Here is a 26,911-nt window from a genome sequence, read left to right as displayed (position 1 = left end):
GAAAATATCCAATTTCAGTGAGAAGTCACCAAAAGCTTTACTTCTGGCATAACCTGACAAAAGCACCCACATCCATCTTAAGCAATGTCACATGACAGTTTACCTAAACTTTACGTTCAGAATGCATACTTTGGTGCAGTCTCCTTATTGATTTAATGGGTCAGTGAATTCACTTAAAATAATAAGAACTTTACTGAAAGACAACTATAAATCAAGTTCAGGTCTACAGCATTTTTATTGCCTGCCAACAAAGTGTTTGTGTCCCTACCAGGATTCCGATATTTTAAAATGACAACACAGCAACACTGTATTTCTTATCTAGACTTTGGAAACAAATCTCTTGTGTACCTGTAGTGCATAAAGGTAAAGACCTCTGAAAGCTCCAGGTACCATTTACAGAGGTAGAATCACCATTTAGACTCATCAGCTCTCAAGACTTGCATCCCAGCACAAAACCACAGTGCTGGTTTTGCAAATCTCAGTATTTGTTTCTAATAATCAAAAGCACCATTCAGTCTTTTCCTTTTACCTAGTATTATGTTCATTCATGACAACATTACTGAGACTCAGTCCTGCTAATAACTGGTAGAGATCGTCACTTAATAAGCATAAGGCTACACACTGAAGTTTTAAGATGCCTTTTGATGGAAGGAAGGGGGAACAGCATTTTTTGCTCCAAATGAGTAATTCTTGGTTTTAAAAAGTTGCTTGGTCAGTCTACTATCTCCTGACAAGTATTCCTTAAGAGCAGACCTGCAGAAACCAGCCCTGTGACAGGCTTGGTGAGAGACATCCCATTAAACTGAGAAAATCTCCTAATATCTGGTCCAAGCATGGAGAAAGCATGCAATTTCACTCCATGAATAACTGCTTTGTAAACCAGGAAGACCCAGAAACCAGGGGAAGGTTCACAAGACAGCTGCTGTCCTGGCATTTACCTCCAACAAAAGCAAGAACAGAGGCATCACTTCCTCACGTTGTTCCCCAATTACTTGAAATTAAAAAGCTTTAATAAAAGTTAGCAGGTAGAACCTCTCCTCTTGTGGAGGACATGAATTTTAATCTGTGCCTATGCCAGAGCACACACCCCAAGCAACACACACGCAGCCACTCAGCTGAAGGACCACTGTGTTCACCTTTCCTTCTCTCTGGTTATTGAGAAGAGTTTTAAATGGGGACCTCACAGCACTACTTGGAGGGCTGCAAATCCACACCCGACAGACCACAGGTGGGTAAGACCCACAGAGGGAGTGAGTGCCCAGCAGGCAGCTCATCCAGCTTACCAAAGCACTTCCACCCTGAGAGCTCAGTGCCTCAGCAGTCCATGAGACTGATGTCCCATTGGGGTCCCTGCCAGCAGGAGCAGAGGTCTGGCAGAACGAAACAGCTACTAAAGACGTGGTGAAGGGACATGGCAGTAGGGCACAAGTGTTGCTTCCAGCTGTCCCTGGGATCAGGGGCCACCACCTCCCAGACAGGAAGGCCTGAGAGAGATGGGCTCCCTCCTCATGCTCAGCACCTCCAGACAGATCTGCTCACAACTTTAAATCACCCATCCCACAAGGGTCTTTCTCAAGAAAAGCTGCACAGCTACACATTCACTTGCTGACAGTCAGCCTGAGGGGAGGGAGGTTTCTAATGAGATGCACCTGACAATTATTTGTGCCACCTTTATGTTACGTATCCCACCTTTACCACAAGCCTACTTTTTACAGTTTGAAGCCCAAGACTGCCACTTCCCCTCACCCCCCAAAAAACAACAAAAAAACCCCAACAAACACTAAACCATCTGAAAACAGGATTTTTTTTTTTTTCCACACTGCACACATATGTTTACAGGCATAATAGAGGTAGAGAACAAACAGTACATAATGACAGAGAAAATCTTGTAAGTTCTACGAAGAAAACAAGCTTCAGGGTTTTTTGTGGGTGTTTACAAGAGATAAGGAGCTACTCAAAAGATGTTACCACATTTTTGGTGCCAAGAGATAGAAAGATTATCTGCTATTTTGCACCCTCTGTCTTCCTGTTGTAAGTCTATTCCATGCATCATTCATTAATTTTGCCACTAGAAAAGCAGGTGGTGTGGATTAATGGAATTATGCTTAAACCAAACAAATCAATACACACACTCAGTTATCAGCATTACACAGCAAAGTGCATGTGTGTCTGACCTCACTGATTTGCAGCTGTCTCAAAAGAGCAATTTTAAAATGAATAGCCTTCTCTCTCTCATTTTTCCCACTCTTACCCTTTATTTCTCCTCTCTTCTCTCTTGTTCTTTCTTACCATTTTCTTACTCATTCTTTTCTCTCTCTTATATCTTCTTTTCCTCTCTACCTCTTTTCTACATTTTTTTTTGCCTGTGTCAATTGTCAAATAAAATCTGCTTGCACTCAACCATTTTCTATGGTTGGACTTTGTTTCACATATCCAAAACAAAAATAAATTTTGTGCACCCATGAGCCCTACAGAAGCCATCTTCTAAGGGCAGATGTATAGCAAAGACTCCTAAACTGATGCCCATAGCTTGAAATAAGTACCATTAATAAGCTACCAGCAGGTTTTTGTAGGTATAGAGTCATAATTCACAATTCTGAAATGTCCTTCTTTCAGGCTTCTGTGTAAGAGCTGCACACAAGCACACACACAAGAGGGACAAAGAGAGGTGACTTCTGTTACATTTTCAAACAGCAGTGAAGCCAAAACTAACAGAATGCCCTGCAAGAATAATGCCTGTGGAGGCCACCTGTTACAAAGTATATCTTCTAAACATCAATAGTTTCCAAATCTGTTCCTATTTACTTCTCCCTCTCTGCCTAATCCAACCCAGATCCTATGGCCAAAGGGAAGCTCGGGACTGTAAAGGAACCACCTCACTCCCCATTCATGTGGCTCACTGGCCATTCACGCTTGGTTTGTGTCAAGATCCTTCAGCACTCCCAGATAAACAAGCACTGCATTTGGTTTAAGAGTAATTACTTATTAAATTTGGGCTTGTCAAAGTAACTACGGCTATTTAAAATATATATAAACAATCAGCATTCAGAAACTCACATAGTCACCATTTCAAGAGAAGTTCAGTCACTCATATGGCTGGCTTTCTGCTTCACAATGGTGTAACACTCCACCCAACATTAAAGTTTATTTTACTTGTTGGTACAGCAAAGGAACCACATGAAGAACTTGCCCCAAAAGGCAGGGCAATGACTGCAAAATGACAATGTCTTGCTGTACATGTAAATGTGTGTGGAAATTCTGCTAAAATTAATTCTCTCTTGTATAGCATTGCAAGCAACCCTAACAGCTTTCAGATTAATTCAAACTGAATCCAAGAAAAGGAGTGTTGTGGGGACTTTTTGTTCAGACTTGACAAATCCAGTCCAACTGCCCTGAAGCTTCTGCCTCAGCCTGAATACCTTGGAAATCTTTGAGAGACAAAATGAAAAATAAAAACTGGATAAATCTGAGAAGAGAGTTATGACAAGATTGTGAAACCTGCCTTCAGGAACAAGCCAGCTTCCAAGGTACCTTTCTCACAGAATGAATAAACAAGGCATTAACCAAAACTTGAGTATACCAGACAAACTTTAAATATAAAATAGGTAGCTAGAACAGATAACTGTTAACTATGTAATTACACTTTCAAGTCTGTATAATGGGTCAGGAGAATTTGTGGGTTCAAGCCCAGGGGCAAATTTCCACATAAGGCTAACTGAAGCAGCAAGAATCTTGCTAATTAACACTTTGGATACTGCATATCATCACGAAAGGACTACCAGCTTTTTAAGTCACACACTTAGAAGTCAAGAACTGAAAAACCTGAGCTGTTTGTGAAACATTGCCTTTCTTATAACATAGATGATTTTTTAAACAGCTTCAGTAATCCACCTTCACTTAAGTTTAAATATTGTGGTATCTGTTAAGTGAGAAGCTTTAAGATAACACTGTTCACACATCTCAACCACTACCCCACTCTCAACATCAGGAATAATCAAAGCCAAGGTCTGTAAATCAAAAAAAACAAAGTCTTACTCATCTTCAGAAGGGCAGTTGGGGGAAGGAAGGAGTTGTGCTGTTTATTTTCCTAAGACTTTGAGAGGCTTCTTAGGTAAATAAATATATTAGGTATGGCAATCCAAAAGCCACAGGGTACAACTGAGAAATTCTATCAAACACAATGTTTAAAAAAAAGTAATAAAAGATAATCTAAGCTACTGCAGAGAAAAGCTACTGTGCATTGTACATTTCTTAGAAGACAAGCTGAGAAAGCCTTGATACTGGGACTAAGCCTTCCCACTGTACCCAGTGCTGTACAGGCTGCTTCCGAATTCCTCCTCCTCCTTCCTGGCAGCTACAGAGGCACTGGCTGCCTACACCAGCCAGACTTCACAGACCAGTTGTCTGGGAACACTTTGAGAGCCTTTTACATTAAATCAGGAGGAGCTCCTTGTTCAAAAAGAAAAGGAGTTTTAAAAAGGTAGAAGTAGGGTTTGGATAAAGCCAAGAACCAAAACACTGGAGGACTACGAACGTGTTTTCAAGCATTTAGCTCAGAGATAGTCTGAGCATAAACCCGTGTGTTCAAGTGAAATTAATATAAACATAATCCAGACATCACAGAAGTACATTACAGTATTATTAAAAGCTCCACTTTGAAAAACACACTAGCCAGCAACAGTGTGTGTGTACCTGCTCAGTAAATTAATTGTAATAGCTGCACCAAATAAGTAACTGGAATGCAATAAGGACTGGAGATGCTCATTAGCCTAAACTTTCTATTTCCCACAGTTTACAGCAAGGCATGGTTTGACCTTCTAATTAAACAGAAATTCCTCCAGACAGCTTTTCCTCCCCCTCTAATGTGTGCTTCCAGCCACCTCTTCAGGCAGACTGGCTGCATCCCACAAAGACAACTTCCTCCTAGCAGCCTCCCTGGCACAAACAACCATTTACATGTCTAAATGCTACTCAAACCTGTCATCAAACAGCTCAGGAATAAATATCTAGGCACTGGGAGTCTCCTGAGAGGCACAGACGATTAGCAGAGCTGCTAGAGGAGCACTAGAGTGCTACCACAGATGAAGCGTGTGTCTGTCCTCATCTCCTCGCTTGCCACCGACAGGTCCGAGAGGGTCAGGGAACCAGAGCGTCCATTCGGCGAGTTTTGTACTCACATTGCTGCTCTCACCACAGTGTAATTGTTTTAGCTGGATAAAACCCAACTTCCCCGTGAGGAAATTACGCTGCACGTCCTTAGACAAACACCAGATCACCTCCTCCATCTGAAAACCCGGACAAGCTTCCATAGCTCTTTTTTACCTTTGCATTCTTCCACCTAACCCGCTCCCAGACAGGGTAAGAAGCAGAACTCGTACCGCCTCAAGCCTTACAGACACACGGGTTTCGCGTGAGAGAGAACAATTCAGACCCCACACCCGGAAAAGAGGCTATAAATTAGCTTTTTTAATAACTACCCCTGAGACTTCACTCTCTGGTGGGGCCCGTCTGAGGAGGGAGCGGCCACCTGCCCGCTGCCGTCTCACAAGACCGGGCTGCCCTTTCCCGCCGTCCAGACACAGCTGCCCCTAGGAAACTACGCCTGGAACCCCGGGTCCCGGTTCCGCCCGAGCTGCGGGATCCCCCGCGGCGGTACCGGGCACCTCCCAAGCCCGCAGCCCCGCAGGAGTCCCGCACCCCCGCGCCGGGGACGGGGGGGACGGACCCCGCATCGCGGTCGGCGGCAGCCTGCTGCGAGGGAAGCAGCCCCGGGGGAGCCCCCAAAACTGGGCAAGGGATATAAATAGCAGCAAAATAAGCGTACCGTGCTCCCAGTCGCTAGCGAGAGGGGCGCGGAGGGGGCGCGGAACCGTCCGGCGCTTCGGCAAAGCGTCCGTGAAGGGAAGAGGGGGGTGAAGCCACAGCCGAAGCGGCGGAGTGGCCGCCGCAGGTCCGGCCCCCACCCCGCGGGCAGGCCGCTCCCGGGCCCGGGGAAGCGCTGCTCACCCGCTCTTCGCCGGCTTCCCGGGAACGGCACTGCCCGGCGGCGAGAAGGGCCCCGTCTGTCCGTCCGCCCGCCCAGGGCGCTCCGCTCGACTCGACTCGACCCGGCCCGTCCGACGCCGCCGAGGGTCGCGTCGGGCCGGCGGCTCCGCTCCTGGGCCGCGCCTGGCGGGGAGTTTCCTGCCTGAGTCACTTCAACCGGGAGCTGCGCAGGGAAACACCCTTCCTGCCTCTCCAGCTCCTCCTCCTCTTCCCGCCTCATCCCAAACCTGCCGCCCCTCCCCGCCCCCCCTAGGCAAGCTCCGGCTCCTCCTCCTCCTTCTTCTCCTGGGTTGCCCGGAGCCCTCCCGGGGCTGCCTGCCCCCTCAGCTAACTCGGCCTGAGCCGCCTCTCTGCTTTGGATGCAAGCCACCTTTTCCGTGCCATGCACACAGGGAATTCTGTACACCAGAAGATAAATATATTTGTCGGACGACCGCTCCCCCCGGCCGTACTTGCCTACAACCAGCTAAAGTTAGATTTTTTGCAAAATGACCGACAAACCCACCCAGCCCAAGAGGGGTCCGGGTGCCCCCGGCACCACCCTGGGAGCCCCCTGCTTCCCCACCACAGAAAAAAAAAACAAAAAAAACGGAGCCCCAGGACCTCCCGAGATGGAATGGGGTGCCCAGAGAGGTGGTGGATTCTCCATCCCTGAGGTTTTTAAGAAGAGACTGATGTGGCACTCACTGGCACTCAGGTCTGGGAACCACGGTGGTAGAGGATCAAGGGTTGGAGTCTGATCTCAGAGGTTCTTTCCAACCTGGATGATTATATGATTCTGTGAGATCGGCATTAACTTTTTTCCACTTCACAATTTCGGCAGGATGGCGAGGGAAAGGGCACAGCAGCAAGGATGGGGGAACCTAACCTTGGAGAAGCAAAGGGTAGTGCATAAGAAACCCCCTTAAATGTCCTCTAGAGTTGCTCCTGTTGCCTTTTTCTCATCCAAAATGCCACCATTCATCAACACTAAAATAGAAAAGAACAAGAATGGAGGACAACCTCCCACTTTCACTTTTCTGTAAAAAACACAAAATACACACATGTGCTTGTTCATTTTAAATTTTGCTTCTTTTTTTTCATATCATGTTCTCCCATTTCAAGTTCTAATGAACTCAATGCTGCATCACAGTATGAAGCTGCCACATCTCTTACACTAAAGTTCATCAAGATGGTTCTTTCCATCCACTCCTTTATGGCAAATGTAACTCACAATGTATGGGCAACAGCTGAGAGCATGGGACCTTCCAAACAAATCATCTTCAAAGCATATTTGGTTGTATTTGATCGCTTTAAGTTGCATCCAAAAATTTATTTACTCTTGAAAATCCTCTCTAATCATCATCTTGCTCTAGCAAGATATTTTAGGTCTCTGTTTTCAACAGCTGTTAATAGGACACTGTGCTACTACTGATTTTTATGCTGAGAACAGAGTAATTAGTCCTTCACTTCATCTATTGTTGGTTGGTTTTTTTTCCCAAACAAGCTTCCACTCTATTCAGTTCCCCTAAATAGCCATTTTGTAATAGCATCTACAAAAAATAAAAGCCTTTCAAAAGTTGGAATAAATTGCTAAACTCCCTAATTCTCAGTATTTCAAGTACCCTATAATCCAATTATCCCACCCATTCCATATCATCAAGAATTCTCACAACTTGTGGAGATGTTATGCATCATTAAAAAATGTTATTGTTACAATTTCATCATATCACAGACACATTTTCACAGTCATGTTTTTCCCAGTGCTGAAATATCATCTTTTTTTAGGAAACAATAATTTCCTAGGATGTGGCTGCTGATTCTCCTGTTTGTACATAGTCAGAAGAATTTCAAGCACATAGATCAAATGAATTAACTTCAGCCTTCTTATGTGAAAGACAAGTGAAAGTGGGAGGTGTCTTCCATTCTTGTTCTTTTCTACTTTGGTGTTGATGAATGGTGGCATTTCGAATGCGAAAAAGGCAACAGGAGCAACCTCTAGAGGACACTTAAGGGGGTTTCTTATGCACTACCCTTTGCTTCTCCAAGGTTAGGTTCCCCCATCCTTGCTGCTGTGCCCTTTCCCTCACCATCCTGCCGATGGGCTTCTTATCAGCCCAGTTTCTAAACCCAGCCAGTCAACACTGTAAAACACAACCACAGCTGGATGCTTCGGTTTCTAAATCGACAGCTGATACTGTTCAGTGCAATCCATCCTGTGCTCTTTTCCACAAACTCTGTCTGTGACAGAGACCTTGCTAAAGTAAAGAATAACTCCCCTCTGTGACAGAGACCTTGCTAAAGTAAAGAATAACTCCCCTCTGTAAGGCAGGATTGGCTTTGCTTCCTTGTCCTGGGTGAGTGCCAATTCAGAGCAGCCTTAACGTAGCTGCTTGGTCCAGCTCAGCAGCAAGACCTCTGCTACCAAGCCACGGTGGAGCAGCAAGGAGAGGGAACTTGCTCCAAGCCAAAAGCTCCCAAGGATATCCCAGCAACAGCAGCTTGCTCCCGGACAGGTGGGGCTTTGTAGTGCCCCTGTGTGAGATTGCCACCACAGCTCCCATACCTGCTGAAAGCCACGCTGTGCCAGGAGCAGCTGCTTTGCATGGAAGGAGGATGCTGCCAGCTGGCACAAAGCTGTCCTGGCAGTAACAGCTCATCCTAAGGGTTGGCTGCTGCCCCAGGCCTTGCTGAGCTCCTTCTGAAATAAATGAGTGGGCGAAGGAGCTACTTCCCCACTGCTGGAGCAATCTGCTCTTTATCAACATTCCCATACTCGAGTTTATAGCTACTGATAAGGTCAGATAAAAAAAGATTGATGATAACTGATGATATGCAGCTAGTCAAGACTGGCACTACTTTTTTATTTGATATTGGAATTAAGATGACAATCACATGTTACCACCTGGATGTCTATATTCTCATGCTAAATGAGGCATGTTTATCAAACCTGTTTTAAGAGTCCACATCATCAGTCCAGCTGCCTGTTCAAATTCTGTGTTACTCCCTCAGCTCCCTGATCTTTCCCATTCTGTACAATTCATGGTCTGCAGACAGTATTTGGTTAAAGAGGTTCATCACATCTCCATGACCTGCTTCTCCTTGCCACACTGAATGCAGGCCTAGCTAAAGATAAATGTACCTACATACTGCTGATCAAGCCAGTAAATGATCTCCTATCCGTGGGAACACAGGTGTGGTTTTCATGAGGCCAGTAGTTAGACTTAGGATCTCAAACAGCCCTTTCTTGGGTGGTATTTATTTACACCTGCAATTTAACTCATGCCTGCCAAAAATCTTTATTGGCATATCCAACATTAAATGTATCATGCTTCTGGTAACTTGAGTACCCTATACTTTTACCAGATGAACATCAGGTATTATGGTAGTACCAAGCTTAATCCAATTGTTTGAGGACTAGATAAAGCCTTTATTCAAGGCATTATGTTACCCACAGACAAGTCTACTTCCTGAATTTCAGCTACATTTGTTTTATTTTTTCTTTCTTTCTTTGGCCTTTTTAATATTTATTTGAAGTGAAAAGAAAGTCAGTCTCCCACTGTGAGCCCACAGCAATCCACGTAATTCCATTCCACAGCAATCAGAGAGAGCTTCAACAGGAATCTTGTGGTCCTGCCACAGTGTCTACTCTAAGATGCTGATGTACTCTCTGTTCTTGCACCTTTCCACTCAGACATTTTAGCAATTAAGGTTAGTAGCACACACAGCTATTAATGTTTGGGGGGGTTTTACCTGCTGATTCCACAGAAATCTTGTCATCCCCAGAAAGAAGGTAAGGCAACACAGGAAACTTGTCATGACCTGACACAGAAAGGTATTTATGAAGCCATGATGGGTAATGGCTGCAGTCACCCCAAGAACACAATGCAAAACTATGAAGAAAGAAAATAAGTAATTGTCTATGAATCAGATAAGAAATTAAATCCAACCTCTGGCAGCACAACAGCCACCTGTCCATACTCCAAAGGACTGGACAAGAATTTTCACAGAAGCCAGCACAGGTTTCACAGACATGGCAAATGGTTTAAAGGAAAGCAAGGCTACACAGAAGGACTGAATGCTTCCACACTACATGGAGCAAACTCATTTTTTCAGCTCTCAGGGGGAGATAGCCATCTATGCAAAGGGCTTGGCCCCTGGGGGATTTTAAGCAGAAGATGCAGAGCACAGAGCAGCAGCTGTCTCAGAGCTCTCAATGGGCAGCCAGGTCAGCAAATGGAAGAAAGCTTCATTTAATTGCAGGAAGCCTTGTCAGCTACCTAAGATGAAACTCTTACCAATGCTACAGCCAGGACTCTGCTTCTAAGGTAAATATGCCTTAGGTAAATGTAGAGTCATTTGGTCACCCACACCTACCTCTGAGTCCAGGAACAGCCAAATTCCTACCCCTGAGAGCACACACGCTGCCAAGGGCACAGCTGACCATGGCACGCATGCTGCACATTCATAAATACCCATTAGCAGACGATGACATGTGCAGCTCTCTGGTTCCAATTTCCCTCCCAGTGCTGAACACATTGATCTAGTCAACTCCTAGTTCTGCTTTCCAGATCCCTGCAATGCTAGACAAACGCTCTGTTGCTAATTCAGGGGGATTTAACTCTGTCAAACAGGCCCCTGTCCCCTCACTTTGCTTTCCAAGAAAGCTGCAATGCTGCGCTGCCGACCGTGCCGGATTCTACCCACAAACTCCCTGACAGGTCTGAACAAGCATCAAATCCCTTCCTGATTCTATTAAAAATTACCTTCATTTTGCTTATGCAAGACATCAGTACAGAAACCAGGGCACATATCTTAGGCAACTCATACCACATTCTTCACCACAGTCCTACCCCTTTAACACTGGTAACTTCTTCATCTATCTAGACCCCAAGACCAACAGCTCTTACAGGTCCTACAGAATCAAGATCTGTGATCTCCAAAAGCCTTCCCACAGCAATAAATGTACAGCACAGCAAAAAGCCACTGCACAAACCAATAAATATGAATTTTATCAGCTTGGAAAGGTTTTTCTGTAAGCATGAAAAAGAGTATAAGAGAAAAGATGGAAAAAAATTATAAATCTGTACAGTTAATAATATTAAAAAGCATGTCAGAGGAATTTTTTTTATATCTTTAAACAGCCAATGATTTTGGGATGCTCTTTAATCTACACTACCATGGAGACCACACAATCAAAAACTGGGTGCTAACTTTTTTGGTATCAATAGCCTGACACAAGCAGAAATCCTCAAAGAGGTAGTGGTTAATTAGGAGTTATTAAAACTAAACAGCAAAGAAAGGATTAGAGAATTTACTACACCTGTGCTGAAAAATGTCCAAGATATCATAGGAGCCCACAGGAAAGAAAAGAAGGAAGAAAAATACTGAGCCTAGATGGATAAGGGCTTCCATGGTGCAACTTTATGAGACAGAACAGACAGAAGTTGGAGAACATACAAAGGCAGAGAAGAAGCACAGACAAAACTGCCACAGCATGCAGTAATGCAGTGTGTTCTTCAAAGAATTTCAGACATCAAAGAATTTTAGACATCAGACATAACATCTGATGGTATTACAACCTTCTCTAATAGCACCTAACCAAACCCTTACTTTTAAGCACCCAAATCCATGCTGTTCCACCTGTATCAGTGTTGCTTTTTAAAGCCATTCACTTCTCCCTTGTGTACATCATTTAAATAGTTATTTTAATGTTTGAAAAACCCAAGCAGGTTTAGCAAAGGTGTGCCTCAGCATAAAAGAGAGGAATATGGCCGAGACCTTAATCTAAATAGATCTTTTTTTCCTCTATCTAGTTTCAAATTCTCTAAGAACAAAATAATCTGGCTGTGATTATAAACCAGATTGTTTCTTCCCCTTCAATATAATTCATTAAGAACTCTTTTCCATAATCAAGAATGGTTATTTTAAACTATAAAATAAGTATCTCTTATTTTATGCTTTTTAGATCAGACATATTTAGGGGAAAATGCATGTCTTTTTTAATTTTTCGTACAGATTAGCCTTTTGACCTTATGAAACCAATAGCCATGAGCTCAGGAAGACTAACACAGAAAAACCACAAAACCCTGCCACCTAGTGGGCTTAAAATTAGGAGATACTCCCCTTAGAAAGCTCAGTTTCTACATGGTTTGCTGGGTAATTTTTCTGCTCTCCTTTAGCTAAACTTGATAATTTGAATGAATTTAGATAACAATGAATTTAGATAACAATATCCAACAACAGAATCCCCTTAAATCTACACATGCATGCAATAAATCGGGCTTTGTTTTTCTAACATCTCTGCAACAGCTTACTTGAAACTCCTCAAGTGCAAGTCAAGCACACTCAAGTGGTAGGTCTCCTCCACCAAAGAGTAAGAGTGCCCAAAAGTTAAGATTCAAATAAATTCAGGTATACTGGTAAGAATAGGGATTTGAAAACAGGGTCAAAAAACGGCAAAAAGGAGCAGACCCAGGAGAGAATCCCAAGTAACAACACTGCTCAGCAAAGAAATCAGGAAATGTGACAAGGAATATCATCAAATAAAAAGCTAAAATACCCCAAACCTCACTGCAAGCCTTTCTATCCCCCGCCCCCCAACAGGTAAATAGACATTATGACCACTGCCAGAGCAATGATGAAAAGGTCCTGGGGACATGACAGGGCATGCACATTAAAAGCAAAACAAACAAACCCACCACCAAACCCCATGAACACCACACAAAAAGCAACTTATTTTTCTGTGGTTCTAAAGAAAGAGAAATGGATGCCACAAGGCAGCCTCATTCAAGACAGTTTTTCAGCTGAGTATCGCTGAGACACAAAAAGCTAAGCAGGGACCCCGTCTGTGACTGGAATTGGCCAGCACTGACACAGCTCAATTTTCCACTGTGCTTTTGTGACAGGCAAACACATACTGGAAGCTGGCTGAAGAATGGTGTGTAGGCATTATCCACCTCCTAAGTGCACAGAAGACTCTGCAGAATGCAAGGTTAATTCCCAAATAGGAAACTGGGTGAAATGGCAAATTCTTTCACTTGCACGGGGTCCCAAAAGAAGGAAAAAAATATTTTTATAAAAATAAGTAAAATCTGTAAAATTGTTTACTAGGAATTTTTGTTTCGTCAGCATGAAGGATTTAAGTGGGGTTTTTTCCCCTCAGATCCAGCTCATAATATCCAAGATAAGTCTGTCTATGAAAAGCACTGTATGGTAACAACCATACGGAATGGAGAAATATGGCAATCACTGGCTAGATTTTTAAAAGCACAGAATGCAAGACATACATACATTACCAAGTAATGAACCAGTACTTCCTAGTACAAATATGTCTTTTCAAACTCTGATTATGCTATTCAGTTTTACTCTGAGTGAGCATGAAACAGTTAATAAAGAGCATGCACTTTCTCTGCATGCAATAAGTAACATGGAATCTCCAATGATAAACAATCACTGTAAATAGGAAGTACATAGTATTTATGTTAGTCTGAGTCTACCTACCACAAAAACCATCCCCTTTGAAAAGCATGTCACGGGGTAGTAGAGGATAATAGAAACATCACATTACCTAAGACAAAACCTCTGGTCACACAGAAAAAGAACATGTTGGAGGGCAGCAGAACATTTCCCAGTGTTACTCTTTTAAAAAAATTCTTTTTCCTGAAAACATTTTATGGCTATAACTTGAAGAGCCTTCAGAGATAAACTGTTCAAACAAGAACCCACTTACACATACAATTCACTTACATATCCAGACATTAAAAGTTCACAGCTAAAAAAAAAATAGTTTTCTAATGCAAACCACAGAGTCTCACAGTTGGTAGTAATACACTTCATTTACCTTGCAGAAACAGCCCTCAGACTTCAGCTGCCAAATAGATTTCAGCAGAAACACAGACAACAGTGAAATTCCACTCAGCAAATAATTTATTTAGTCAAATAAAGAGGTAGATGGCTATGACTGATTTTCTCTTTCTAAATGCAGGTGTACTGATGCCAGAACTACAGAGAAACTTCCACAGGGAAGAGACAGGGTAAGTCATCCTGTGCAGAACATGTTCCATGTTTACTTCTCTAGAAATGTACTCTTCTGTATTGCAATAATTGTTTGATTTACAAGAGCTATTAGATATGAGGTTTGTTTGCAAAAGGCTTAGAAGGAGAAAAAAGGTCAAGTCATATTGGATCACCTCTGAAACATCTCAACAACCTAGTAGTTACATATATTACACATCCTAACCTTGATCCTATTTAAACTGACAAAGACTTACCTAGAAATTAGTAATCATTTGATCACTTAACATAAAAAGTACTGGTATTTTATGGCTTGCAGTAGCCCATTTTTATAGTCTTGCATTTTTTTACATCAGTTTATTGCAAGTCACAACTGTCCCCAAAGGGTTTTCAAGAACCATTAAGAAAGATGAATTCAAAGGAAAAAAGGCCAAATAAACTCAACTAAGCTTTTGAATAATAATTAAGTCCCATCACTCCACACTGCCCTGTGACATTTGCACAGCTGCAAAGTTAATGCAAAAAGCAATCAGTGATTATTCATCTTAAAAAAATAAATCCTTTTTAGAGCATGAAGTGAATTTTATGTATTTTCACATAATATTGTTTACACAGGATGAATTTCACACTGTACAATGTTATCTGATGTTGACACACGTATGTACAGAGAAAAATACTGCCACAACTAATACACATAAATACCTGTACATTATTTACATTTTAAAATATTTTACACAGCTCCAAACCCTCAGTGGAATTTAGCTATACACATTTCAAGCTGGAGTGTAAAATGCTTGCAGCTTTTTAACATAGGAATTTCAATACAAATGCTGCTTCCAGTTCTTTAGTGATTCAATGAATTGAAGTTCTTCAGTAATTCAATGGATTCAGGTGTTAACTTTGTTCCATGCCAGCCATCAGTGACAAAGCTAAAGATTCCACTGTGAACAAAACCATTAAAAAGTAATTAATATTTGCATTGGCAGCAGTTTGCTAATATTTATTGCAATATTAAATCCACTAGTTTAAAAGGCAGATAACTGTTTTCTAAAGTGTAACACTTCAGGATTGAAGACTGCAAGGCTTTTTATGCATCTCTGACAGTTTAGACAGTCTTTCACCCCTTTCATCATCAGTTATCCACTAGTTACTTCAGGTGGCAAGAACTGCTAAGAAATTGTTTTAAATACAAACTGCTGTAGATTAACAATGAATAAACTCGGGGGGGGGGGGTTGTTATATGCAGTAGGCCATTCTTAAAGACAAGCTCTTGTAGACTGAGTAGCAGTGATGTCAGATATTATCTGTTTATTAGATACATTAGAATATGTACCTGCATTGCAGCTAACCCCATCCAGCAGATGCCCCCCTAGCTCAGACTGGCACTGACTGGCAATTTAAGCTAATATTGGGCTACATGCAGAGAAGCACTCTTCTGACATTTTTGCTATGCAGGAAGTTAAGTTCCAACAAGAGCAGAGCCAAGAGCTTGGTGCAGTTACAGCTGAGGCACCATAGTACAAAAACTTTATCCTTTCAGGATGTATCACAGCTGTCATCCAGCAACAAAAATAATGCTCTTCTGTGCCCTACAGAACTGAAATTTCATTCACTGGTTTAGAAAACTGCTTGTCATTCCTTTGGCTACATCAGCATGCCCTCATCAAGAAAGCAGGTAAACTGAAGGAAGCCATCATAAAACCCAAGATGGCAGAAATAGTCTAAAAAATAATGAAGTTAATTTCTGTCCCTCTGTGAGTAAGTCACAAAATGAGATTCTTTAAGGTGTACTGAGAAACACTAGAACAGATTAAAATGTAAATATGTTCCTAGCACACCCCATGTGTAAATACAGGTTGTATGACAAGCTTTATGTACTTACAGTGAGGAAAAGAGCCTCGACAGACAGCTTTGTTGAGAACAGTTACGAGAAACATGTGGCAGTTTTTAAAATCAGATTCCATCTTCTCTATGGACTCCATCCTATGGAACAGTTCAACAGAGGAATGCTTAACAGATGAGCCACTCCAAAAGATGGCCAAAACTTTACAGTAAATGAGAAAAGTTCTCTTTGCATAGCATTCTGTCTTCAACTTAGAATATTTCAGTTACACCTGTGTATTCCACTTCTAGAAAACAAAGGCAATTTTGAAAGCAGTGTCTGAACACTGTCACAGTGGTGTTGGTAACTTCCTCATCATCTTAGAAATCCCTGCAGTAACTGTGAAGAACCGTGTGCTTTCAATTGACAACCATTGCTCCTACATTGCTGTATTTCAACACAGCCATTCCTGGTCCATATTGCTTCAGAGCTCCTTGGGGTAAACCTACACTGCCAAATGAAACAGGGACACCCACACTGCTTTACTATCAGCCAACCCTTGAATTCCAGCTAGTGCTCAACAGAGATGGGAGATGTAGTTCACAGCAGTCACTCCTTTTCTTTTTCCCCCTCCCAAGAGGATACAGATGACACGATATCAGCTATGACTTACTCCTGCCTCATCCAAGAGCATGTAACTACATATCTGAGTTTTAGTCTTTGTCAAGAGCCTTCACAAATTATTTCTGACACTTCAAACTGGAAAAGAATTCAAAAAACAGCAACTTCCTAATGCCACCAGAGAGTGGGATCCAAATTCTAGGTATGTGCCAGAAAGAATTAATCCTGAAAAATACATCTGTCAGCCAGTCCCCACCAGCTGGCCTCAGGGCCACAGATCAGCCCTTGCATGTTAAGACACAGCCTTGGAGACTTGCCCACTACCACTCATCCTTCAAGCAGCAGGTTACACAAGCAGAAATACACAGTATGGACTGGGAGAGGAGTGGCTGGAGAGCAGCCCTGCAGAAGAGGGTGCTGGTTTGCAGCAGGCTCAGTGTGAGCCAGCTGTGTGCCCTGGCAGACAAGAGGCAAAACTCCATCCTGGGGTGCATCACCTGCAGCATCAGCAGTCAGTCAGTCAAAAAAGGTGGTTATACTGCTGTGCTCAGTGTTGGTGCTGCCTCGCTTTCAGCACTGTGTGCAGTTCTGGGCCCCACCATTTAAGAAGGATGTGAAGGTCTCTGAATGCATCCAGAGGAGTGGAACACAGCTGGTGAAAGGACTGGAAGGAAAAGCCTGTGGGGAGTGGTTAAGGACTTTGGGACTGTCTAGTTTGGAGAAAAGAAGGCTGAGGGGTGAGGTGACTTCATTGCTCTATACAGTGTCCTGGGGAGGGAACACGAAGGAGGTGCCAAGCTCTTCTCCCTGGTATTCAGGGACAGGATGCATAGGGGTGGCTCAAAGATGCATCAGGGCAGGTTCAGACATGGCATTAGGAAGTATTCCTTTAGCAAGAGGGTGGTCAAAGACTGCAACAGGCTTCCTAGAGAGGTGGTCAATGCCCCAAGCCTGTCAGTGTTAAGGGGGCGTTTGGACTATGTATTTAATAACATAACTTTTGGTCAGCCCTGAAGTCATCAGGCAGTTGGACTAGATGATCATTTTAGGTCCCATCCAAATGAAATAGTCTATTCTCACAGATCAGTGCATTAATCCTATCTTGGAAATGATAGACAGGTTTCTAACTTCGATCATGACACATAAGGAAGCACACATCTTTTCTAAAAATCCCAAATATGACACCCATTCCAGGTTGCTTCTACAGAAGTACTGTAGGAAAAATTAGACCAAAAATAATTTCAGAATTTGAGCATTTGAACCAATGGAATCAAACATGCCTGAAAATCTTGATACCAAAGTCAGAACTTTCAATTACTTCCACACCTTCACATTTTCACACGATTTTTTTTAGACAGTTCAGATTATAAGCTTAAGGATGTTTAGATTACATTAGGATGACTATTTTTGTTAAAGAAAAAAAATGTGTTTTCTTCCAGAATGAAGGTCAAACTAACCTCACTTTCCAAAAGCCATTGAATGAATGTAAGCATCCAGCTGCCTACAATGTTCAATCATCACCAGGAAACACGATCCTAAACCAAACCTGTGAACCTCTCAGTTTAACATTACAAACAAGTACACAGGAAAACCCTCTTTATTGCTATGCTCTACAGTGTCTTCAAACACTCAGAAGTTATATATTTTCCATCTCTGAATAGAAAATACTGATTATATAGTGACATGACGGCATGTAACTTATGTTCTAAATTTTACTATTGCTAATAAAAAGAATATTATTTGGTATTTAAAAATTAAATAAAAAAAGAAATTAATTTCTGATATCTGCTGTAGAACATTGACCAGATTCTGCCATTCCACACATAAAATATCTCAAATTCATATTCTGAGCTGTGAAATTATGTCCATGTAGTATTTTAGGTATGTATACTCACTTCCAAGCTCCCAGACCAGCCTGCCAACGGTCTGCAAACATCAATACTAAATTTAACACTTTCATTATAGCTTCTTTCACAAAGCTCACCTGGAATAGCAATTAAAACAAAAGGAGTAAAGTCAGAAATTTGTTGTTTGGCATAATAACACAAAAGCATCACACACCAATTATCCAATCTGTAAAAAGAACCTCCCAAGTTCTATGTAATTGTTCCATATTTGAGATGTATTTTGCGTTTGCTCTTCAACTCATTTCGTGGCTGAGTGTTTTACTGAGGACTCAGCAGCCAATATGTGGGATATCATTACCTTACCAAACCTCAGTTTGTTCTGATCCTGCCATGACTTAGGAACAAAGCAGTTATGTAAAATCCAATACAGAGAATTTAAGTACATCTTCTCTCCTTAACAGAATTAAGCTGGGATTTGCAAGGGAAACTGTACCTCAGTGGTAATTCTGGAAAAGCTACCATTTCCTTGAGAGTACCTATATACTGCTTAGTATGGATGAACTGCAAAATAGACAGCATAATTAGTATTAAACTATTTTCTTGTTCTGTTAAACTCAATATATCAAATATGACGATTTCTTTATTCACCTTTTCTCTCAGTAGGCAGCGATCATGGATTGTAGACAGGTATCTGTAGTGAATCTTTATCAATTGATCTAAGTCCTTGGCTTCTTCTACCTGATGCTGAAACTCCAAGCCTGTACTGTGAAGAATCTTAAGAGAAGAGCATACTTATTAAATTCTGTGTTGCACACAAAGGCTTATGACTCTCTTCCAATTTCTATTATTTTTTCTAATAGCCAAAAATTGCCTGAATCACTTTTTCCTCTCAAACATAAGGCTCACAGTCCAAATTACCAGCAATACAGCAAAAAATCTGAACTCTTATAACTCCACAATGACATTCCTCATCTAAAGAGGAATACTGCCAATACACAAAGGCAGACAGACTATCCCGGGAAGAGATGATTGAGTGTATTAATTATATTAATGGGGAAAAAAAGGCAATAGTAGGGCAGATATGAATTGACAGGCATTGCCTTTATATTTGTATCTCTAGTATGTGTGTACTAGAGATTTTTGAGAAGGATCCATTTAACCAAAATGGCAGTAGTAACACTTATATAAGCACAACAGCTCTTAATAGAGCAGCAGCTTGAGAGAAACTTATTTGTACATGACTGTGCTTCAGTCATGTGTCACTGGGATAAACAATCAGAAAGAACTAATAATACCCAAAGGACAATCATATGCATAAAGAACTTCTAAAGCATTTTTAGAATTATTCATTTAAAATGGACAAGTTTAAATTTAAACATTTAGCTCACAACCATCTTGCAGAAAGGGTACTGAACTAAGATTTTGCTTTCTGGTTTTGTTTTCTTTATGTTTTAAAGGAAAATTAATACTGCATTTCCAACTACAAGATTTTAAAATAAAGGAAATTGACAGACCCTAGTCATGATGTAGTTGTGGAGGCTGTTTACAAAATGCATAAGTTTCACTCGTAAGAGGAACATGCGATGTATTTGTTGTTTTATATTTTCTGTTTGCAGTCCAAATACGGAAGGTGTTCCTTGTTCTAAAGAAGTTCCTTCCTTAGCCTGTGGGTTTTCTGCAGCACTGACTAGTTCTAAAAAGAAAAGGCATGAGTATTATATTGAATTCCTTATGACATACCTAAAATGTTATTTAAAACTAAGATTTATTACTTCTTATTCTGCACACAATACTAATGTAAGGTTTTCTTGCGATTCAGATGTGTTATTAAAACTGAATAGTCTGACAGAATATGTACTATACAATCTGATAAATGCTACAAAAGGAAATGCTAATTATGTGAAGGATTTTAAAAATCTACTTAAAAAAAAAAAAGCATGCTATCTCCACAAAGGGGAAAAAGAATTAAGCACAAAGCCATACCCATAAAGTTTAAACAATAGGTTTTCATACCTTTTACATTCACATTAGTTTTACATACTTACAGAAAAAGAATTACTTAACTAATGTGTGAAACACAGATGATCTTTTAATTTTCTAAGTTATTTTTCTAGAACATGAAGGATGTATCTACTTTATATGGAACAGAAAGAGTATAAACATTAACCTGATGAAGGAGACATCATGAGATCTCTTTCTACAATCCCTTAATATTTAAATTGTAGCTCACAGTATGTATTCTAAACTATCTTGCTTACTATTTCAATCTCTATTTATAGAGTACTTTTCATCCTATTTTCTTCAGTTGTTTGCAAGGTACTACTCATAAAAACCTGGGTTATATAAAGCAAAACATTAGGGTGTGGTAGACAGACCTTCTTTCAACAGCAAGGTCTGAAGGATTAGGTAACAATTTTGCAATATAACTAACTAGACCTGAATCAAAGCAACAAAAGGCATGCATGAATAAATAGTGATGTCCCTGAGGCTGAAAACCAGTGAAAAACATACCCTGCTTAATGTACCTAATTTGCAAAGCTAATGGAGATTAGTATTTTATAGAATGAATCAAAATTCTGACTGGTTTATACTACTTACTGGAGAAAGCAGCACACTACTTAGACCACAGAACAAATTTTTAGAGTATCTTTCAATGAAGAAGTTTCTTACCATCAAATCGTAAAACATCTAGACTATACTTGGCCCACTTTATTTGCAGTAAGAGTAGAAAAACTTGATTGTAAATTTTTTGGCACTCTAGGCTTATAACTATATCCACAGGCCAAGGAACCTGAGAAAAAAAAATGAGCGAAATCAAGAGAGAAAATGCAAGTCACTTCAGCAGAACATTTAAAATCCGTTCTTGAATAAGAACTACAGCAATATTAACTCACTACCTTGTAACTCAATGTCAAACCATCTAAGGTGTGGACAGGGAGTTTCTTCTTCGCTGTATCAACACTTTCAAATGATATAGACAACCTATACGAGGAAGTAAATGATTTAATTGTTAACAACCTGTTTTAAACTAGTAGTTAGTTTAACTATCTTCTTTTTACTTCTTATTGCTAAATACCAATAGTCTGATTTAATCTGGTGTACTTGGGCAGAAGAGATAACAATAGCTCAAAACTTCATTGAGTTTGAGCTCAGATTCAAACACATTCTTGTAATGAGAATGTAATAATAAATATTGCACTATGCAAGTTAAATATATTAGTACAGGTAAGTGTGAAAGAAACATAAACAGAGTATACTTTGCAGAATTTTGCATTTTACCTTGAACTGTCCTCTGGATAGCGTTGCCCAACTGCTTCTTGAAGTTGAACATTTAAGAAAGCAACATTCTGCCAAGTTTCCTTTTCTCTAATTTTGTCAAAAATAGACGTGTAGAAGTCATACATGGTATCTCCAGCTTCAAGTAAGAAAAAGTTTCTCATTGCCTGCAAATATTCTACAAGCCTAAAGAGGGAAGAAACATGTCACGTTTCCTCAGTCTTAATCACGTAAGTGAAATACAACTCAACTGTCCCAGAGAAAAAATATCTTCAGTACAGTATCTCAGTATTGAACACTAACTTTATGAAGTCAACAGTGAATTCTTTGCTTCATCCTCAGACAGCCTTCATATGTTCAATTAAACAAAATAACCAACAACAAAACCAAAATAAACACAACTTAGGGAAGGAGATGCAATTGCAGGGACTGTCCTGTCTTAGAAGAGACTTTATTATGGAGCCCCAGAAAATTATGATTTTTCCTACTGGATAAAGTAGGAAGAATAGTAAAGCTACAACTCTCATGAGAACCATGACTATAATTCATTATTTCAGAAAGAGAAAAGCATGACTACTTATGACCACCTGAAAGGTAAAGGGAATAGGCTATTCTACCCTAAGTAATATAAAAATACCACACATTATTCTTTTTTTCTTCTGATTTTATAGTATCATAACTGAATCTCATATTATACAAATATACTCTGGCTTCCTAAAATTTGTCTTCCGGTTTCAAATGACACTATTAAAAGTACTGTTTGAAACAATTTCTCTATTGAATGTGCACTGATGACAAATGACAGTTTTGTTGTTGATTTAGACTAAGTTTTCACCCAGGATTCTATCACTTTAGATCCCCCTTTCTTCCTTACTGATTTTGTTGTTATCAAATTGGAATAGAAAAACAACAAAAAATTCTTGCTTTTAGTGTATCGCATGCCACTGGTAATCAGAGAAAAGTATTAAGGAAAAACAGATCTACTTCCTTACCTATAATCCTTCTTTAAAGTTTGCATTAGATTTCCACAGCATTCCAAGTATTGCTTGTCTATGTGTGGATAAAGGCAAGACCTTAATGTCAGCTCGAAAGTCTGGCAGGTCACTGATTCTGAGGATCTATCCACACAAACATCCCCACCAGTAAACTTCTCATGAAAGTCACTCTGTTCCAAATACAGCCTTCAAAGTAAAACAAACTACTTAGGGAAGAAGGTTTACAATTCATATAATACATAACACAAAAATGTAGTACCTACGAAGATTTTAATTGGATCAATTGGATCCTCTGCTCTAAAAACATAGCACAGAAGCAATAAAAGCTGTTTCATAACCACAGTACATATCAAGCCTATTAAGTGATTCTTCATACTGGTTTTGTGGGACCAGGAATAACAGGAATAACAAAAAGGATGGCATACTGTGATACTGTAATTGCTCAAGGAGTAATTCTGAAAAAGCAACATCAAATTCAAAACCTATACAGCTTACTAAACAAATCCATTATCATAGGATCTTTATGAATGTACAGTCTGCATGTACAGCAGTTAGATGAATTTCCCAAGGAAAGTAAAATAAAATTACAGAAACAAAGTTAAAGTTTGAACAACAACAAAATAACAAACAAACAAAACCCACCACCACCACCAAAGGTAGACCTGGTTTGAGGTACCTTAAGTATGGGATCCCTTATATATCATCTGAAACATTGTACCATGGGAAGAGAATTATCTGCAGTATACACTTCGTAAGTTAAATTATCTTGTCACAAAAAGGATGGAATCATTATAGCAATTTGTAAAAAGCTACTCTCTATTTGAACACACTTGTAAGTGGAAACCAAGCTCACAGCAGGTATCACTTTGATAGACTGGATGAATCAGTCAATTAATCTATCAGTTTTGATAAACAAAATAGTCCCAAAAAACAAGGGACATAATGGAGCATTATCTGCTATTAATTATGATTTATTTAAAACAAACTCCTCCTAGGACTGAAATCAAAACATGTAAATCACAAATTAGCATTTAGAAAAAAACATTAAAAGCTACTTTGTATCTGTAATCACGAAATAGACAAGATTTTCAGAGTTTATCTTTCCTGCTAATTTCCAAGACATTTACAACCTCTGACTTTTCTAATTACAAGAATGAATAATTTTTATGCAATTAACATAAATTTTGGAAGGCTTTAAAGTTAAATTACTTGAGCACAGCATAGCTGAAGCTGCATCTGCCGAAGAATATACTTGGTGCAAATCAACGACCTTGTGCACACATTTCAAGCAAACACATTTAAAAGTTTAGAATTCACAACAGCATTCACTATCAAAACATCTATTTGCTGAAAGCCTTTTATGACCACTCTCATTTTCTATGCTAACAGATGTAAGCAGCAGATTCTTCACAAATTTAAATTTGTTTTCTGTAACTAAGCACAAGGGTAATGTGTACGAAGCTCCTGCTGCTGATTGCCAGTGCTCCTCTTTAATGCTGCACTCGCTTGTTTGCAACAACACAGAGGGAAGATCATTCATTTACCTGGCAAAATTAATAGCCAGCAGTGGGTCATGGACATCATCCAGTTCCAAGTGCCTTTCTGCTATAGACTGCATCTTTATCAGGCTCTGCTTTGTGGCCTGCTGTTCTGTAATCATATCTGGAACAGACTCTTCCCCGTGCCGCAGGCGAGACTGCACCGACTCCAAGAACAGCGTATACAAACTCTTTCGTTCAGCATCTAGAGTGGGCAACACATCCCATGTTAAGATTTTGTTCTGAGAGAAAATGTTCTGAACTGCAAGAACTCCTCTCTAGTCCAGTATTTACTCTGTCGGTTTTAGCATACTGAATTTACACTACTCTGAAGGAAAATACAGATTTAACCAATATCGCCAAACCGGTAGGATTAGTCCAAATCCTGAAGTTAGGAGTGTTCAAATGGATTGCTGAATGGGTGTCTGGAATACAAAGCATTTCTGGGACTATTAAGAGAACTTCCCTTCACGTGCAAAAGCAATGAATTCTTAGCACTTGAAACAACCCTGCAGTATTGACTAGAATTGTTTATGGTGTCCCAGCAAAGAGGGAATTAAGCCTACCAAAATAATTAAACTATCTCTACTTCTAAACATCAAGAAACAGCAAAACAATGTATTTGAAGAAGAAAAAAATCAGCAGATACATATTGGTTACACTGTTTTGCTATTTTGCAATCAGTCAAGATAATTACCATAAATATCCAAATATATTTCACTTAATTATTAGTAAGCTTTTTTTTGAAAAAAACAAAACGAAAGTTCCACATGCTAGCTCAGAATTTTTTAACCACTTAGTGATGGAAAAAACAGCTATTTATTATAACAAAACAGCTTTATTATTAGCCCATGCAAGCTGTTTTTGCTTGGTTCCTAAGGGAAAAAAAAAGTTTTGCAAGCACATGAAAACAAGTTTAGGAAAAATATAACAGAATAAAAAGCAAAGGGAACACTCAATCTTTATTCACTTTGCCCTTTTCACTTATCTGCATTGGAAGAGTGTTTTCAATCAGGCCTCAAGTTACCAGCCATGACAATGACATTCAACAAAGATAATTATATCATTCTAAAATCACAAAAACATTACTATAAAAAATGCATCCATAATGTTAAGACATCTTAAGGCACAACAGTGCACAAACTAACATCTCACCTCTTGATGCAGCCTGCTTTGGAGAGCCATCTTGGCACTGAAGATTCTTCAAGAGCTGCATGGATTTTCCAGCCATAATGATTTGCTTCAGCACAGGTTTCAGAAAAGAGACCATAGTGTGTTGCCTACTTGAAGGGGCCTGATCACTGCCAGAACTGGCACTGGCATTATCACTCATCTTTTCTTCATTCTCTGTCTTCTCTGACACACTATATAATGTGTAGGTAGCATACCAAAAATCCCTGTGATTAACTGGAACATTTTTGTTTCTGTGAAGAAATAAAAAGCTGTTGAATACTTCCTTGTTCAAAATATGAAATTTTCTGACTAGAAAATGTGTACCATCTTTGCTCTATGCTTTATCTTTCTTTTAGAATAGTGAAGAAGCTGTTTCAAAACTATATGAACCATCATAAACTATCTAGATGCCTCAGAAAGGCATGAGGGATGAGGTTTAACATGGCCAAGTGCCGGGTCCTGCACTTTGGCCACAACAACCCCATGCAGCGCTACAGGCTGGGGACAGAGTGGCTGAGAGCAGCCAGGCAGAAAAGGACCTGGGAGTCTGGATCGACAAGAAGCTGAACATGAGCCAGCAGTGTGCCCAGGTGGCCAAGAAAGCCAATGGCATCCTGGCCTGTATCCGGAACAGCATTGCCAGCAGGTCCAAGGAAGTGATTCTGCCCCTGTACTCAGCCCTCGTGAGGCCACACCTTGAGTACTGTGTCCAGTTCTGGGCCCCCCAGTTCAGGAAGGATATCAAGGTTCTGGAGCAGGTCCAAAGGAGGGCAACCAGGCTGGTGAAGGGACTCGAGCATAGATCCTACGAGGAGAGGCTGAGAGAACTGGGGTTGTTCAGCCTAAAGAAGAGGCGGCTCAGGGGAGACCTCATCGCTCTCTACAACTACCTGAAAGGAGGGTGTAGCCAGGTGGGGGTTGGTCTCTTTTCCCAGACAACTTTCAACAAGACAAGAGGGCATGGACTTAAGTTGTGCCAGGGGAAGTTTAGGTTAGATATTAGAAAGAATTTCTTTACGGAAAGAGTGATCCGTCATTGGAATGGGCTGCCCACTGAAGTAGTGGATTCTCCGTCCCTGGAGATATTTAAAAAAAGACTGGATGTGGCACTCAGTGCCATGGTCTAGCAACCGCAACGGTGGTTCAAGGGTTGGACTCGATGATCTCTGAGGTCCCTTCCAACCCAGCCAATTCTATGATTCTATGATTCTATGAAAGGATTATAGCTTTAGGAGGATAAATAATTATCTCACAACAGATTAAAAAATACATATCAAATAATCACCACACCCAACCAAGGCAAATCAAATACTTATAATTAAATTTGTCCACAATGCCATTCATCCCTAATAACAAAATTATTAGTGATTGACATGCAGATTTATTTAATACCCACAACGAAGCAAATACTGCTAGGGAAGTTGAAACACTTCATAAAGAGTAGGTGAAACTCAATTCCTAGCTTCACTTTGCTCTTTTATGCTATTTACTTCAGATACCCAACTTGGTCTTTGAAGTCAGATGGAAAGCAACCTATACTAGATAATTAAAATTAAGTTCAAATAGAAGTTGAAATCAACCTTGCTGGCAGCAGTCAGA

At 40.4% G+C, this 26,911-nt stretch overlaps 2 protein-coding genes across 8 annotated transcripts in view; both read right to left on the bottom strand.

The window, feature by feature from the left end:
• The window catches only part of CYFIP1 (cytoplasmic FMR1 interacting protein 1), a 76,309-nt gene extending 70,135 nt beyond the window's left edge, over window positions 1–6,174 (bottom strand). For 2 of the 6 annotated variants that reach the window (XM_030469028.1, XM_030469025.1), the window contains exon 1: window positions 6,007–6,140. The gene's annotated coding sequence lies outside the window, so the exon portion shown is untranslated. The other 4 variants (XM_030469027.1, XM_030469026.1, XM_030469029.1 and 1 more) reach the window with 3 other exon arrangements.
• Window positions 6,175–13,380: 7,206 nt separating this feature from the next.
• Window positions 13,381–26,911, bottom strand: part of TUBGCP5 (tubulin gamma complex associated protein 5) — a 27,448-nt gene continuing 13,917 nt past the window's right edge. Inside the window, exons 14-24 of one of the 2 annotated variants that reach the window (XM_030469234.1) lie at window positions 25,295–25,563; window positions 24,146–24,344; window positions 22,599–22,787; window positions 21,610–21,792; window positions 21,228–21,312; window positions 21,001–21,121; window positions 19,845–20,023; window positions 18,979–19,104; window positions 18,379–18,467; window positions 15,923–16,023; window positions 13,381–14,981 (exon numbers count right to left, since the gene is read on the bottom strand). In XM_030469234.1, the coding sequence (XP_030325094.1) occupies window positions 14,935–14,981; window positions 15,923–16,023; window positions 18,379–18,467; window positions 18,979–19,104; window positions 19,845–20,023; window positions 21,001–21,121; window positions 21,228–21,312; window positions 21,610–21,792; window positions 22,599–22,787; window positions 24,146–24,344; window positions 25,295–25,563 (1,588 nt within the window). In that variant the 3' untranslated portion in view covers window positions 13,381–14,934. The remainder of the gene's footprint in view (window positions 14,982–15,922; window positions 16,024–18,378; window positions 18,468–18,978; window positions 19,105–19,844; window positions 20,024–21,000; window positions 21,122–21,227; window positions 21,313–21,609; window positions 21,793–22,598; window positions 22,788–24,145; window positions 24,345–25,294; window positions 25,564–26,911) is intronic. The other variant, XM_030469235.1, reaches the window with a different exon arrangement.

Source organism: Calypte anna, chromosome 1 (genome assembly GCF_003957555.1).
Source record: "Calypte anna isolate BGI_N300 chromosome 1, bCalAnn1_v1.p, whole genome shotgun sequence".
Taxonomy (NCBI): Eukaryota; Metazoa; Chordata; class Aves; order Apodiformes; family Trochilidae; genus Calypte; species Calypte anna.
Note: the sequence above shows the minus strand (reverse complement) of the source record. Positions and strands in the feature narration are given on the sequence as shown.